Below are 13,703 nucleotides of genomic sequence, written 5' to 3'. Positions count from 1 at the left end.
CTGCTCATACATCGTTACTATGTTACAGCGCCCCCATGTGGAACAAATGATGATGAGCAGAAGCAACTGAGTGGCACCCACAGATTAGATAGATAGATAGATAGATAGATAGATAGATAGATAGATAGATAGATAGATAGATAGATAGATAGATAGATAGATAGATAGATAGATAGATAGATAGATAGAAAACAAATTGTAAACACCATAGCAAACAGGTCTGTTTCTGTTCAGTGTGCTGCACTGGCTTGACAGAAGTTGTTTTCAGGAAAGACTCAGTTTACGGGAATACATGTTCTGTTTAACTTTCTATTCACATTTGTGAGTAATTCAACAGTTCTTCTGATTTAACTGTTTAATAGATTCACTCTGTGAACAATTTTCACTATCTGTGGGAATGTTCCTACTGTATATAACTATTATGGCTTTTATGTTCCTATCTGTGTTTGTGACATAAAACACTGATCACTGATGGGGCAGATCAGCTGGAAAACAGACAACAGCAACAGATGCACAGAGAGAAAATGACACTGAAGATCACGGGAGCGCCAAGAGCTGCCCACTGGGCCCTGCTGACCTCGCCTGCCAGTTTGCTGGCTTTAACTTGGGACTAGAGCTAAAACTAGAGCTCAACCTTACTACTGAGATTTTTTGTAAATGTCTGAATACTGAAAAGAATATGTCTGAAGAGGATAGAAAAAAAGATTAATATAAGAATTAGAGAAAAGCAAAGGAGATGATCAGGAAGTAGAAGAGAAGGAAGAGGAGAAAAGAGGAGGAACGGGATGCTGTGGGACTTACGCCATGCGGGTACAGCAGGTCTCTCCTTCCATGTCTCCAGCTGGAGCATTATCAGTGTTCACTGACTCATTTTCACTGGCCGGCATACTCACTGCACGAGAGGGAGAGAGAGAGAGAGGAGAGAGAGAGAGAGTGATGAATTACCAGTAAAGACAATACTCATTGCTCATCAAAGGCTGGTTTCACACGCACTCACACACATACACACACACACACACACACACACACACACACACACAAGCAACTGACTTCCAACCTGTAAAGAACCCTTACTTACACGCTTACCCTGACACATTGACAGCAGAGATTAGACCAGGGTCCAAAATGAACAATTACTAAATGACAAATGCGAATAATCACAATGTGTTTTCTTTCCTATGTTATCGACAAGTGCAAGTTTTGTATATGATGCTGTAAATATCATAAAGTTGGTTGTCAGTAATATGCAATTAAAAAAAAAACCTGAATAATCTCAAATCCCACAGTCATAAGGACAAAATTATAACAAAATCATAATATATAAACATAGTTGTTACTGTGCAAATTCTTTATAAACAAACTCAACAGTCCTGATGAAAGCCAAGCCAACCTTTTGTCCATATCCTTGCTCAGATGTGACCTTTAACGTTTAAGATGAAATGTGTGAGAGCATGTCCCCCAGAAAGTGCTTGCAAAGAATACCACACTTCATCAACAGACACATACTTACAACATACTATACTGTTCGTATAGTTTTATGGGTGTTGAACCTATGAACAGATCTTGATTAAACCAGGCCTCAAACAGCATAAAACCAAACTAAACCAAACCAAACCAAACCAAACAAAACAAAACAAAACAAAACAAAACAAAACAAAACAAAACAAAACAAAACAAAACAAAACAAAACAAAACAAAACAAAACAAAACAAAAAACAAAACAAAACAAAACAAAACAAAACAAAACAAAACAGTTTGTCATGTAAAAGATTCTGTTGCCAGCCAAAACTATGCTAATCTACCAATCAGCATGCAGGCCTACAATTTCATCTCATTAACATGCACAGGGGGTGGGGTCAAGCAGGGTCTCTAAATTCCATGCTGCATTCTCATTGGCTCTGACCTTTTTCCCTAATTCTATTTCTCAGATAAAAAAAAAAAATAGCACATTATCAACCAGAATACACCACCCTTGGAAATGGGATTATGGGATTATGCTTGATCGGATATTCCGAGAGAGGATTACAGATGTCGAACAGTGACATTACATCATTAGTACACTGATTATGTATTTTGAAAATTAATGTATTTAAGATGAAAATGATTGTTACTAGAAGTAATTTTTACTTCTTGTTTTATTAAAGATACACTAACACAAAGCTAGCGTAGACCAATGGGGAGAAGCAACATGAGTCTGAAAAAAAATACATCTACAGTACATCCTATCTCTATGAACGTCTCACAATGGCTGTCAAATGAAATCACAACCTCAGAGTCAGAACCATCTGGACCGTGATGTGCACAGCAGAACTGTTTCTGTCTAGGCATCACATGCAGATCACATCGGAACAGGAGCCTGATGTGTGACTGAAATTGAATACAAAGCACCTGATTCTGATTAAAATACCTGGAGAAAAAAAAAAACAATAACATGCTAGTTATAAGTCCAGATATTTCAAACAGAAAAAACTACCACCCCAAAAGAGCAGTGAGTCCAAATTTCAAAACTCTCAGATCTTCATGCCCATCATCATTCAGAAATCTAAAATATAGAGAACTGATCAGGGAGTCCCCATCACCCTCCGTACCCAGATTGGAGGGTGAGGATGGGTTAGGGGTCAGTATAAAGGTCTGGGGGGGGGCTTGTTGCACTTTTGCCATGCAGACGCAAAAGTAAACCGTGGTTACTATGGAGACGCACACGCCTTACGAAGCAGAGCCGCTTTTTTCTTCACCGCTCCACGGATGTACTGTAAACGATGAGTCTTCCCTGAAAACAACAGAGCAAGACTCAAACAGTCAAAGACAGACACATTCACAGACACTAAAAGAGAGAGACGCCACCAGTCCTCTCCATCCTGAACAATTATTATTGAGAACGGCAGTCACACCCAACTCAAGACACATAACACAAAACACTTAACATAAAACATCACTGTTAATAATCTGTTGCATTAATGAGGTGCAGTTCCATTTTGTGCCACCAGATGTACGTCAGCATGTGGATTAGAGTATATATGAATATATTGTGCATGTGTGAAAGTGTTTTCCCATGTGATCTCAGGCTGGACTGACAATACATAATCTCAGGCTATGAAATGCCAAAAAAAAAAAAAAAAAAGTCCAAATACATACACACACACACACACACACACACACACACACACACACGTCTGTATATATCCCTGCAGAAACTCCCCCATCTATTATTCTTAATATAGATGAATTATAATTACCCTAAATCAACCCTAAGCCTAAAACTGGCATTTCTCGCTCGATCAAGATCACTATCTAGATCCTCTCTGAAACTTTTATCCTTATGGAAATATCCTCACAACAAGGTTTGGTCCGCTTCTGTTTGCTGCTTTTATCCCTAATAAGGACAGCAAAACCAGTCCACTTACAAGCACAAACACATCCATCTATGCCTTCGAGTTTTGGTTTGTGTTGAGTTTCTGATGGAGAACTCTCATCTGCAACTGAAATAATCTATAAAATATCTGAATGTTGAGTGCATAGTAATATGAGCTAATGATTTATATCTGTCTCAGTAAGCAGGATGAGGTTTTGTCCACTAGAATTTGGCAGCCAATCTGTACAATCAATCTTTTAAGATGAGCTGCTGTTTATTTTCAAATGGAAAACAGATACAACAAACTAGCCAATAGGCAAATTGGTTTCTTCAAAGAATATTACCCAAAATCCACACAGTGTTTCTAATATTTTCAGGATTGTTTGCACATGTAGAGAAAGAGACTGTACATCAGCCTAACTGTGTGAAGTTAGGCCTTAATCATGCTTGAAGGGCCAGAGATAAAAGAAAAAAATACTTCATGTAGATATTTATAGATTTGGAAGTATTTTCAGATTAAGTATAGACTAAAGCAATCAAAAAAGTCAGTTTAACATTGTAACACTTAAAACATTTCAATATCCTCATTTGCATTTAAAATTAATATATTAAATATGCATGGATAACCCTCTTGCAAACATCTCAGATTCTAACAACCTAAGAGCAGATCAATTCCCAACACTGGTGCTTCCCTGCTTCGTACTTACGATTTCTAGGCTTGTCGTCATCCAGTCCCTCGTCATCATTCTCAGGGTCGATATCCTCCGCCTGCGTGATCCAGTCCAGGTAGCCCTTTAGATCCTCCTCCAGTTGCTGCTTCTCACGGAGCTTCTGGAAATCGCCGCGAGCTTTGGCCTTTTCTCGCTCTTTAGAGAACTCTCTGAAAAGAGGAGAGACTTTCTCTAAATATCCATCCCATAAAATGAACAGACTAAATAAAAAAAAAAATTGAATATTAAAAATATGATTTATAACAATAATTAAAGTCAACATAAAATAGTATTCACTAGTTCACTATATACACTAGTTTTTGTAAAAAGTGTAATATGTCACCAAGGCTGCATTTATTTTATCAAAAATACAGTAAAAACATGAATAATGTGAAATATTATTACAATTTAAAATAACTGTTTTCTATATTTATATAGTTTAAAATGACTCCAGTAATTCTCAGTAATTACTCCAGGAAAATAACGCCAGTCTTCAGTGTCACATGATCCTTCAGAAATCATACTAATTATGTTGATTTAATGCTCAAGAAACAGAGAACATTGTGCTGCTCCAAAGAACAACATTTATTTGAAATAGAAATCTTCACAACATTATAAATGCCTTTAGTGTCACCTTTGATAAATGACAATATATCCTTGATGTGGAAGCTTGTTTCCACCATGAAAAAAAAAGGTAATTGCGACTTTTTATCTCACAATTCAGACTTTTTATTTTTTCAGAAATGCGAGATATAAACACAATTGCGAGTTATAATGTGAGAATTGCGTGATAAAGCCAGAATTTCGAGTTATAAAGTCAGAATTGTGTGATAAAAACTCGTAATTGCGAGATAAACAGTCGTAATTACCTTTTTTATTATTTTATTTAGAGGCAGAAACAAGCTTCTTTAAAAACAAATCTTACTGACCCAAAACTTTTATATGGTAATGTATTTCTTGCATGAAACAGAACAAGATAATTAACAAGAAAATCACTCACAATGACATAATGAATGTGTATTTAATTCAATAGGGTCAATGCTGATTTCATGTTGACTTTTGGGCACATTTCAGAGAAGTATGATTAACTTCATAGCATAGTTGGCTATAAAATGCACACGTGTAATTAGACATTAGAGTCTCATCAGAAACAAATTTTTAATAATAGAAAGAGAAAAAGGAAACAAAACAACTCTGATCCTTTTGTGTTAAACACAAGAAGATAACAGAGCTCTCTCACACACTCTCTCCGACAAAGGATAAAAATTAAGTTAGAAAGAGAGAAAAAAATATGGAGAGAATGAATGAGTGTCCCTTACCCGCTTAAAACCCCAAGAACCAAATTAAGAACAAAAAAGGAGCCAATGATGATTAAAGTGACAAAATAAAGCCACGGCCAGGAATTCCCTACAGCATCATTCACCTGGGAATGGAGGGAGGGATTGAGTATGGGGAGAGACAGGGATGGATGGATGGAGGGGTACAGAGTTGAAGAGGGATGAATGATTGATTAGTATGTGTCTACATGGGCAGTGCTACACAAACCCTCTGTGGCTCGATCAGTCCCAGTGCTTTAAGAAAGAAAATGTTGGATGGTTCGGTCAGAGCTTGTTGTACTGTCCACAGAAAACACACACACTCAGCACACAATGCTTACCCGCTCAACACACCCAGAACCAGATTTAGAACGAAAAAGGATCCAAAGATGACCAGACTGACAAAATAGACCCAGGGAAGCTCATAACCCATGGCATCCTGCATCTGAGACGAGGAGGGGACAGTTAGAAAAAAGAAAGAAGAGCAGAGAGACAGTCAGCAGAAACGAGTGCAGTGAACAGCACATGCTTGTCCCTCAGAAACTCAGAACATCAAGCAAACCCATGAAGCATAAAGCATCTTCAACAGAGAGAAAGACAGAGAGAGAAACGTTCAGCCGAGTCTGTTTGACTGCGTTAAAAGATGTCATCAGGAAAACCGTCAATCACTTTAAGTATCTGGAAGAGTGCAGGAGACTGAGATACAGTATAGATGGCCTGTAGAGATCAGCGGTGATATAATCTCACACACAGGCTCAAAAGGATTTCTTTTCTGCTAGCAGTTCTGATTTTTACTTGCCTTGCAAACATTTTCAATGGCCCCACCATACAAGAATGTTCAATGTTTATTTTGGGCAACGGTTTTATATATTTGCTAGAAATATTTATATTACTGATTACATACTAATGGCCAGATTTACTAAACATGGCAAATTAGCGTGAGAGCACAATTCCAAAAAAGCGCGATCTACTGACGACGTGCAAATTAAAGAACAGACGCAGCCAGACCATTTCCATAATGACCAACGCAATCTACCAAGAACAGCGCATATTAGCATCTGGTTTAAGACATGCTTTTTTGGGGTGTTAATAATGGCGCAAATACCAGTAAACTGACCAGCGCAAACCTTAGTAAATCATGTTGTATGATTTATTTAAACACTCTCCACCTATACATTTTGTCTGAAAGGGAAACCTCTACAAATGTAAATCTGGCCTTATTTAAAAAATTTTGTGCAGTTAGATAATATTTTTTCATTACAAAAAGAAAAGTATAACACACTGGAAATTATAATATAACTTCATAAATTCATACAAATTTTTGCTTGAAAATAATGTCAGAAAATATTGCTGATCGGTTTGTAGTTTTCAACAGATTCTTACTGATGTTTAGCAAGTCATTTCTGCAAACTCAAAACATTATCTTGGTGAAAAATGTACAGAATTTTCAATGTAAAGTACATTCCAGAAAAACCCCAAAAGTATAAAAATGGATGTAAACACAAATGTTATGCGAGCGAACGCAAAGTTTCTCAGGGGAACACAAAAGGTTTGCGAGGGAAAGCAAAAGCATTGACAAATAATTTTTCCTCCCATCTCATATTTTTTCTATGCATAATAATGGAAATCACATGGGGAAAATGGCTTTCAATGTTATACATTTAAAGGATTAGTCCACTTTTAAATACACTTTTCCTGATAAATTTACTTACCCCCATGTCATCCAAGATGTTCATGTCTTTCTTTCGTCAGTCGAAAAGAAATGAAGGTTTTTGAGGAAAACATTCCAGGATTATTCTCCTTACAGTGGATTTCAATGCTACCAACAGGTTGAAGGTCTAAATTACAGTTTCAGTGCAGCTTCAAGGGCTTTAAACGATATCAGATGAGTAATAAGGGTCTTATCTAGCGAATCGATCGGTCATTTTTCGAAAAAAATTCAACCGTTTATGCTTTATAAACAAAATATCGCCTTGAACGTACTTTCCGCTTCCGCATTCTTCATAACGCTTACGCTGAATGTTCTACGCCTTACCTATTCAAGTTACGGAAAAAAACGAAACTGGCGCCGCGTTCGTTCCGTAAGTAGAATAGGGAAGGCGTAGAACATTCGGCGTAAGCGTTATGAAGAATGCGGAAGCGGAAAGTACGTTCAAGGCGATATTTTGTTTATAAAGCATAAACGGTTGTATTTTTTTTCGAAAATGGCCGATCAATTCGCTAGATAAGACCCTTACTACTCATCTGGTATCGTTTAAAGCCCTTGAAGCTTCACTGACATTGTAATTTTGACCTTCAATCTGTTGGTAGCCATTTAAATCGACTGTAAGGAGAAAAATCCTGGAATGTTTTCCTCAAAAACCTTTATTTCTTTTCGACTGACGAAAGAAAGACATGAACATCTTGGATGACATGGGGCTGAGTAAATTTATCAGGAAAAGTGTATTTAAAAGTGGACTAATCCTTTAAATACTTTTAATGTTATGTATTTTATCTGGCAGGTAATCATGATAGTCCTGTTGACAATTGTATGTTCTAAAATACCTAGTTTTTGTGTAAAATCCTATGAGAAAATTCCCATTATGGTTACATTGGGATTCCCTTTAGAAATTACAATAGGGTGCCTATATTTAACGGACACTCGGAAATATTCCTAACCGTACCCCATTCATGTGCTGTGCATGTCTCTCTGTACCGGACCATGTTTGCTCATGTGTACAGTCAAAAAGTGTGGTGTGCCGTTACTGGAGCAGACTCACCCAGTACAGGACGTCAGTCCAGCCCTCCATCGTGATGCATTGAAACACAGTCAGCATGGCAAATGCAAAGTTATCAAAGTTCGTGATTCCATCATTTGGACCCTCCCATCCCATCATGCACTGCGTTATGTTGGGCGGGGAGCAGTGTCGTCCATGGGCAGAGCTTGGGGCACAGGGGGCCGGCTTCTCTTCAGAAATAGGACCTGAACGAAAATAGGATTTTGTCAGTAGATCTGGGTAAAGACCAGGGGCCAATGACTAGGAAGGAAGGGGGAACAAATGCTAAAGAACAAATGCTAAAGAGTCCTGACCTTTGTGTCCGTCTTTGAAGAAAAAACAGGTTCTGTGCATCTTGCCCATGAAGAGCTCGAGGCCGATGATGGCATAAATGATGATGACGAACAGAACTAGCAGAGCGATGTGCAGGAGGGGAACCATGGCTTTAATGATGGAGTTCAGCACCACCTGTAAACCTGCAACCACACAGGAAATTCATCTAAAACAAACCCTCTAAGTAATCATTTTCCTCATGCATAATTGTATGTGTGAAGAGCAAAGTAATACTTTGAATATGATTAATAATAAAATAATCACATACAGTCAGCTGATCACGATCAGGATCTCAATGTGACGTGAAGCCAGAATAGCTTACAATGGATGGTCAATTACAGTAAACAGTTTAACAGTCATTATACTTAAGTGTCGAAAAATATATTTGACTGCAGAATAAAGCAACTGCCTAAACAGAATCAAGTATTCCAGAGAGATGCATAATAATAACGGGTAATGAACAGTTGCATTCTGGATAAAATTGCCAATCAAAAAGGAAATGAATTTGCCTACATAATCATAAAAAGCTGTGCTTACACCTGCTGATAACAACAGCTTAATAGAGTTTTGACTCCTGAATTTCTGGGTTGTGATTACTGAATCTACATTTTGTAGAATCATTTCAGATCCTCCTACAGAAAGGAAATTTAAATTCATGTTCTCTCTGTTTCTCAGCACTGACTCATGAACGACTTACTCAGCAATCGTCAGATGAGAGAGAGAGAGAGTGTGTGTGTGTGTATGAATGTGTGCGTGTACTCACTAGGTACTCCAGACACGAGTCTCAGAGGTCTTAACACTCTAAAGGCTCGCAGGGCTTTTACATCAAACCCCGCAGCCTTGCCTCCCATTGAAGTCCCACCGTCTCCTTTAGTGGCCTGCTCTAATATTGCACTGAAGAGCCTGAATGAGAGAATGAAAGAAGAAGTTACTGACTGAAAATTTTATATTCCAGATTTAAAAATATTTTAGCTAATTAATTTGTTGTTTTAGTCATTATATAATACTAGTCTTGACTTTACTCAGGATGCAGCATCATCTATGATATGACTGGAGTTTTCAAATAAGTACACCCCCTTTGAAAATTAACATTTTAAACAATATCTCAATGAACACAAAAACAATTACCAAAATGTTGACAAGACTAAGTTTAATATAACATCAGTTTACTTATAACATGAAAGTAAGGTTAATAATATAACTTAGATTACACATTTTTCAGTTTTACTCAAATTAGGGTGATGCAAAAATGAGTTCACCCCACAACAAAAACTACTACATCTAGTACTTTGTATGGCCTCCATGATTTTTAATGGCAGCACCAAGTCTTCTAGGCATGAAATGAACAAGTTGGTGACATTTTGCAACATCTATCTTTTCCCATTCTTCAAGAATGACCTCTTTTAGAGACTGGATGCTGGATGGAGAGTGATGCTGAACTTGTCTATTCAGAATTCCCCATAGATGTTTGATTGGGTTCAGATCAGGAGCCTCTGAATCACTTTCACCCTGTTCTTCTTCAGAAATCCAACAGTGGCCTTAAATGTGTGTTTAGGATCATTGTCATGTTGGAAAAGTGCACAACAACCAAGGGCACGGAGCGATGGTAGCATCTTCTCTTTCAGTATAGAGCAGTACATCTGTGAATTCATGATGCCATCAATGAAATGCAGCTCCCCGACACCAGCAGCACTCATGCAGCCCTACATAAGGACACTGCACCACCATGTTTCACTGTAGGCACCATGAATTTTTCTTTGTATTCTTCACCTTTGCGATGCCATACAGTTTTGGAGCCATAAGATCCAAAAACATTTATCTTGTTCTCATCACTCCAGAGTATAGAGTCCCAGTAATCTTCATCTTTGTCAGCATGAACCCTGGCAAACTCTAGGCGGGCTTTTTTGTGCCTGGGCTTTAGGAGAGGCTTCTTTCGTGGACGGCACCCATGCATGCCTTTCCTCTACAGTGTATGCCATATTGTGTCATGGGAAATAGTTACCCCAGTTTGGCTTTCTACTTCTTTAGATAACTGCAGTGAACTGAACTGATTTTCTTCAACCCTTCTCATCAGAAAACGCTCCTGTCGAGGTGTTAACTTCCTTAAGCAACCTGGACGTCTCTGTGAGATGGTTGCAGTTCCATCTTTTTTACATTTTTGTACCACTTTTGCTACAGTATTCTGACTGATAAGTAAAGCTTTGCTGATCTTCTTGTAGCCTTCACCTTTCTGGTGTAAAGAAATGAATTTCTTGCTCAGGTCTTGTGACATTTCTCTTCCATGTGGTGCCATTGCTGACAGCATGAAATGGGAAGGGGTTATAACACCCTTTTATAGTCAGCTGTCTGCTGGACACCCGTGTAATGAATAATTAGACTCACCTGTGGTTGAATTCTTGTTAAATTAGACATTTTTTAGTCTAAAATTTAGCTTTGTTCCAGAGACTTTCAGTGGGGTGTACTCATTTTTGCATCACCCTAATTTGAGTAAAACTGAAAATTTTGTTCTCTAAGTTATATTAATAGCCTAACTTTCATGTTACAAGTTAAACAGATGTTATATAAAACAGTCTTGTCAACATTTTGTAAATTGTTTTTGTGTTCATTGAGATATTGTTTAAAAAGTTACTTTTCAAAGGGGGTGTACTCATTTACGCTGAGCACTATTGGTGATCCACATAATAATTGGTGATTTATATAATGCAAGTCAATGGTTAATGATGATACATTGAGGTCTTTTATACATCAATATGCAACAGAAAGCCCATGCTTCAGACTGCAGTGAACATGCTCAGGATCATTTGCCAGAGGCTACGGATTATAGGTAATAATGCTGTAAATGAAGTTCCGTTTCTTGCAATGACCTTCGCTTCATAAGACCTCAATGAATCTTCAAGAGCCACGGGTATTAATTTTATTTTGCCTATATATGATTTTTTTTTACTCTCAAAATGACGGTAGCCATTGTCTTGCATTATATGAATTAATGAGTAAATTAACAGCAAATTTTCGTTTTTTTGGGTTTAAACAATTAAACAACCTGTGCTCAGCTTTTATTTTTGCCACTTCAGATGTGGCTTCTGTGCAAAAAGAATGAAGCTATACACTGACGTGTTATAAAAAGCATTTTTCTTTATTAAAAGTTTCTATGATAATTCAAACCATACACTAGAGAACACTTACTTGTCCATATGTGTCTCAAGGGTTACTGCGGGATACACAGGGAGCTTGTACTCACCCTACCACCACAATGATGAAATCCAACAGGTTCCAGCCATTCCGCAGGTACGCATTTGGGTGACACAGCAGCCCGTATGCAATAACTTTCAGAAACGCTTCCACCGTAAAAATGATCAGAAAGAGATACTCCACCCGTTCCTAGACAGACAAAACAGAGAGAAAGAGGATATTAGTTCTCTAATTGCATCAGCTCTAATATCTTTAAACGTAAAGCCGCCCGAAGCTCTGAACCAACATCAGAAAATGTACTGAGCCATTTGTCTGGATGACATTTTATTACAGATCAGGCCTATCAGAAGAGAACAGATATCACACACATAAACACACAGAATGTTGGTGCACCAGAGACATTGTGTTCGAGTGGATTATAGAGCAGAAATGCTGCGTCTGTAAATGCCAGATGAATTTCAAAAGTCTTTGCTGACTGTCTCCCAACTTTCCTGTGAGAATCAAATCACAAACATTCATCGCTGAGGATGTGTCTAGAGCTACAGGACTCTGGGAAAAGGGATTTTAGACATGATTTGTTTCAACATGGGCCGTCAGTTGATTAATTAATAACATTGATTTTATATCAATATCAATATTTGCTAAAAAAAAAATAAAAAAAAAACACAAATGAAGACCATTCAAAAATTTTATATTATTGTGGCAGATTAAATCATTAAAGGGATAGTTCACCCAAAAATGAAAATTTGATGTTTATCTGCTTACCCCCAGGGCATCCAAGATGTAGGTGACTTTGTTTCTTCAGTAGAACACAAATGATGATTTTTAACTCCAACCGTTGCCATCTGTCAGTCTTATAATGCGAGTGAATGGTAACACGATTTATAAGAGTCAAAAAATATTAATAGACAAATCCAAATTAAACCCTGCGGCTCATGGCAGCGCATTGATGTCCTAAGACACGAAACGATCGGTTTGTGCAAGAAACCGAACATTATTTATATAATTTTTTACCTCTAATACACCACTATGTCCAACTGCGTTCAGCATTCGCTTAGTTAGGTCTGATCGCGCTCTGACAACGGCAGTGATGTCTCGCGCTTATACTTCAATGAGTGCTAGACATCACTGCCGTTGTCAGAGCGCGATCAGACCTCACTAAGCGAGTGCTGAACACAGTTGGACATAGTGGTGTTTTAGAGGTAAAAAATGATATAAATACTGTTCGGTTTCTCACATAAACCGATCGTTTCATGTCTTAGGACATCAATGTGTCGTCACGAGCCGCAGGGTTTAATTTGGATTTGTCTGTGCATGTTTTTTTGACTCTTATAGATGGAGTTCCCATTGACACGCATTATAAGACTGACAGACGGCAACGGTTGGAGTTAAAAATCATCATTTGTGTTCTACTGAAGAAACAAAGTCACCTACATCTTGGATGCCCTGGGGGTAAGCAGATAAACATCAAATTTTCATTTTTGGGTGAACTATCCCTTTAAATAGACTAAGTGGCTATAATAATAATAACAATAATAATAATTAAATAAAATTACAATAAATTATCTAATTAATTTCTAATAATAATAATAAAAAGACTCTTAAAAGAGACACAGAGCTCAACTATTACGCTCAGAAATAACATTCAGACCATTACACATTCAGTGGGAACACATTTCAGCAGATTCTAGAGACATACTGTATCTTAAGATAAAAGTCAAAATAGTTGCTACACACAGAAGGGAGAGCATTAGCTTGGAAATTACCATAATGTCATTATAGACGAGAGTTTTATTAAAAAAAAAATAAAGATTCTGCTGGCAATTTCCTTTGTGGAGGGGATAGTGGACTGAACATCGTGATAAGCCTTAATTTTAAGGAACTAGTCAATTTAAAACTTGAACGCATATAGATGATACAGACTTCACTGCTATAGAATTCACTGCAGAGCTGCAACTCTGAATCAACATGTCACTGTTATTATATATGTAATTTTATGCATAAAGTTAAATTATAATATATAATTATCCTTTATACCCTATATATT

The 13,703-nt window shown here is 37.4% G+C and overlaps 1 protein-coding gene across 13 annotated transcripts in view; it reads right to left on the bottom strand.

Annotated features, from left to right (window-relative positions):
- Window positions 1-13,703, bottom strand: part of cacna1c (calcium channel, voltage-dependent, L type, alpha 1C subunit) — a 187,927-nt gene that overhangs the window by 35,222 nt on the left and 139,002 nt on the right. For 11 of the 13 annotated variants that reach the window (XM_048156334.1, XM_048156335.1, XM_048156325.1 and 8 more), the window contains 7 exons: window positions 11,706-11,845; window positions 9,231-9,370; window positions 8,449-8,610; window positions 8,138-8,340; window positions 5,720-5,823; window positions 4,060-4,232; window positions 802-892 (listed from right to left, as the gene is read on the bottom strand). In XM_048156334.1, the coding sequence (XP_048012291.1) occupies window positions 802-892; window positions 4,060-4,232; window positions 5,720-5,823; window positions 8,138-8,340; window positions 8,449-8,610; window positions 9,231-9,370; window positions 11,706-11,845 (1,013 nt within the window). Of the gene's footprint in view, window positions 1-801; window positions 893-4,059; window positions 4,233-5,381; window positions 5,486-5,719; window positions 5,824-8,137; window positions 8,341-8,448; window positions 8,611-9,230; window positions 9,371-11,705; window positions 11,846-13,703 lie in introns of all 13 variants that reach the window. The other 2 variants (XM_048156324.1, XM_048156323.1) reach the window with 1 other exon arrangement.

This window comes from Megalobrama amblycephala, linkage group LG14 (assembly GCF_018812025.1).
Source record: "Megalobrama amblycephala isolate DHTTF-2021 linkage group LG14, ASM1881202v1, whole genome shotgun sequence".
NCBI lineage: Eukaryota > Metazoa > Chordata > Actinopteri > Cypriniformes > Xenocyprididae > Megalobrama > Megalobrama amblycephala.
This window is presented reverse-complemented; position numbering and strand designations above follow the sequence as displayed.